At 40.4% G+C, this 1418-nt stretch overlaps 1 protein-coding gene across 1 annotated transcript in view; it reads left to right on the plus strand. All coding sequences in view use genetic code 11, as the record gives it.

The window, feature by feature from the left end:
• Positions 1 to 168, plus strand: part of EGR_07647 (hypothetical protein) — a gene marked incomplete at both ends in the record, with an annotated part of 9964 nt that extends 9796 nt beyond the window's left edge. Inside the window, one exon of the mRNA XM_024496896.1 lies at positions 79 to 168. Coding sequence (XP_024348678.1) covers positions 79 to 168 — 90 coding nt within the window. The remainder of the gene's footprint in view (positions 1 to 78) is intronic.
• Positions 169 to 1418: the final 1250 nt, after the last annotated feature.

Below are 1418 nucleotides of genomic sequence, written 5' to 3' on the forward strand. Positions count from 1 at the left end.
TTCCGGTGACATTACAACCGTAATGGCGCAGCCTCGTGTCTGGGCTTTCCATATTAAACTTTTTCCATGTTTTTGAAGAAAAAGTCTACAAAATTCTACAAAATCACCCATAAATTTGGTAAAAATTTGTGCTTTCTGATTTTCGCCTTGGTAGAATATCCAACATAGTAACAAATATTACAATATGTTTGGCCTAATTGCATTTCAGTGGACCCTCACCATCTACTGCAGTAATGCATTCAAAAAAGTGACTCGACTCAGTGTCAGTTATCTCGACCAAGCCGTTTGCATTAGACAACCCCCCGCCCCTCCACCACTGGCGGGTGGAACACAAGATGGTTGCGTCGGCTCCAGCCAAGGCAATGTGCTGCACTAACACACGGGGCATGAGAAAAGGTCTACCTATCCCCAGTAAAAACAAGGTGACTGCAACAACTGGCGCTTTTTTTCCGAGCCATATAGGCGGCACTACTAGGCCGGAGTTGGTGTGTCGTCGCCATGCAATTTAAAAAATAGGCTTTTTATTATTTATTTAAATTGCTATCATGACTACATCTAAATTTCCCTTCAGTCTAATAAGGTGGACAGTATTCCAAATTATTCCCCATTTATTTTGTCATTGTTAAATTAGGGGGCAAAAAAGCAAAGCACCTTAATTAAACCGGTCGCCAAAAAGAGGGCTGTTGCATCAGGCCAAAAATTCATGGCGATTTTTTACTAGTTGCCATTAAATTCCTGAGAACTTCAGGAAGAACAAAGAGGAATGTGTTCTGGGGCCGTAGGCTTCCCTAGCAGTCTCTAAATTTACAAGTGGTATAAGTTTTGGAAGCATTCAGTTCTTACGCTGCAAAAAACCCACTTTTACACTTGATATTCTCTTGTTAAGTTCACATAAATCCTTCCTCCTCCTAGTTACGAGTGTTTGGCATGATTGGGTAGTTTCGTTGCATTTCCTAGTGTTGCCTTTCACCAGCACCTAGCAACGATGGAACAAACAACTCACTGCACGATTGATGTTAGGTCCTGCAGGATGAATGAGCTTGGTCCTGACTAATACATGGCGTCTCGCCTCTTCACGGCGAATAAAGAATAAATTAATAAATTTGTCCATTTTCCTTTCGGTTTTTACCCAAGATAATGTCCACTTTTTTGAGTTTGCTGCAGAAGAATAGGGCTACCCCTTTTTCTGAGTACTTACACACCAAAATTAAGTAGATTTGACAGAAAAGAAATGCAGCATTATGTGAAGAAATTGACATTTGCGCAACTCCCTCTGATATGCGATTTATTATACCAACAAACAAATTCGTCTGTCCAAAAAAAGTGACCGAAAAGCCACCACTGTTGATGAGTAGCTTGCAGGCCTAATTTTGGTAGTGGAAAAGGAAACAAAAGGAGGATAAAATGAAAAAAAAAAA

The sequence above is a fragment of the Echinococcus granulosus genome (assembly GCF_000524195.1).
Source record: "Echinococcus granulosus chromosome Unknown EG_S00083, whole genome shotgun sequence".
NCBI lineage: Eukaryota > Metazoa > Platyhelminthes > Cestoda > Cyclophyllidea > Taeniidae > Echinococcus > Echinococcus granulosus.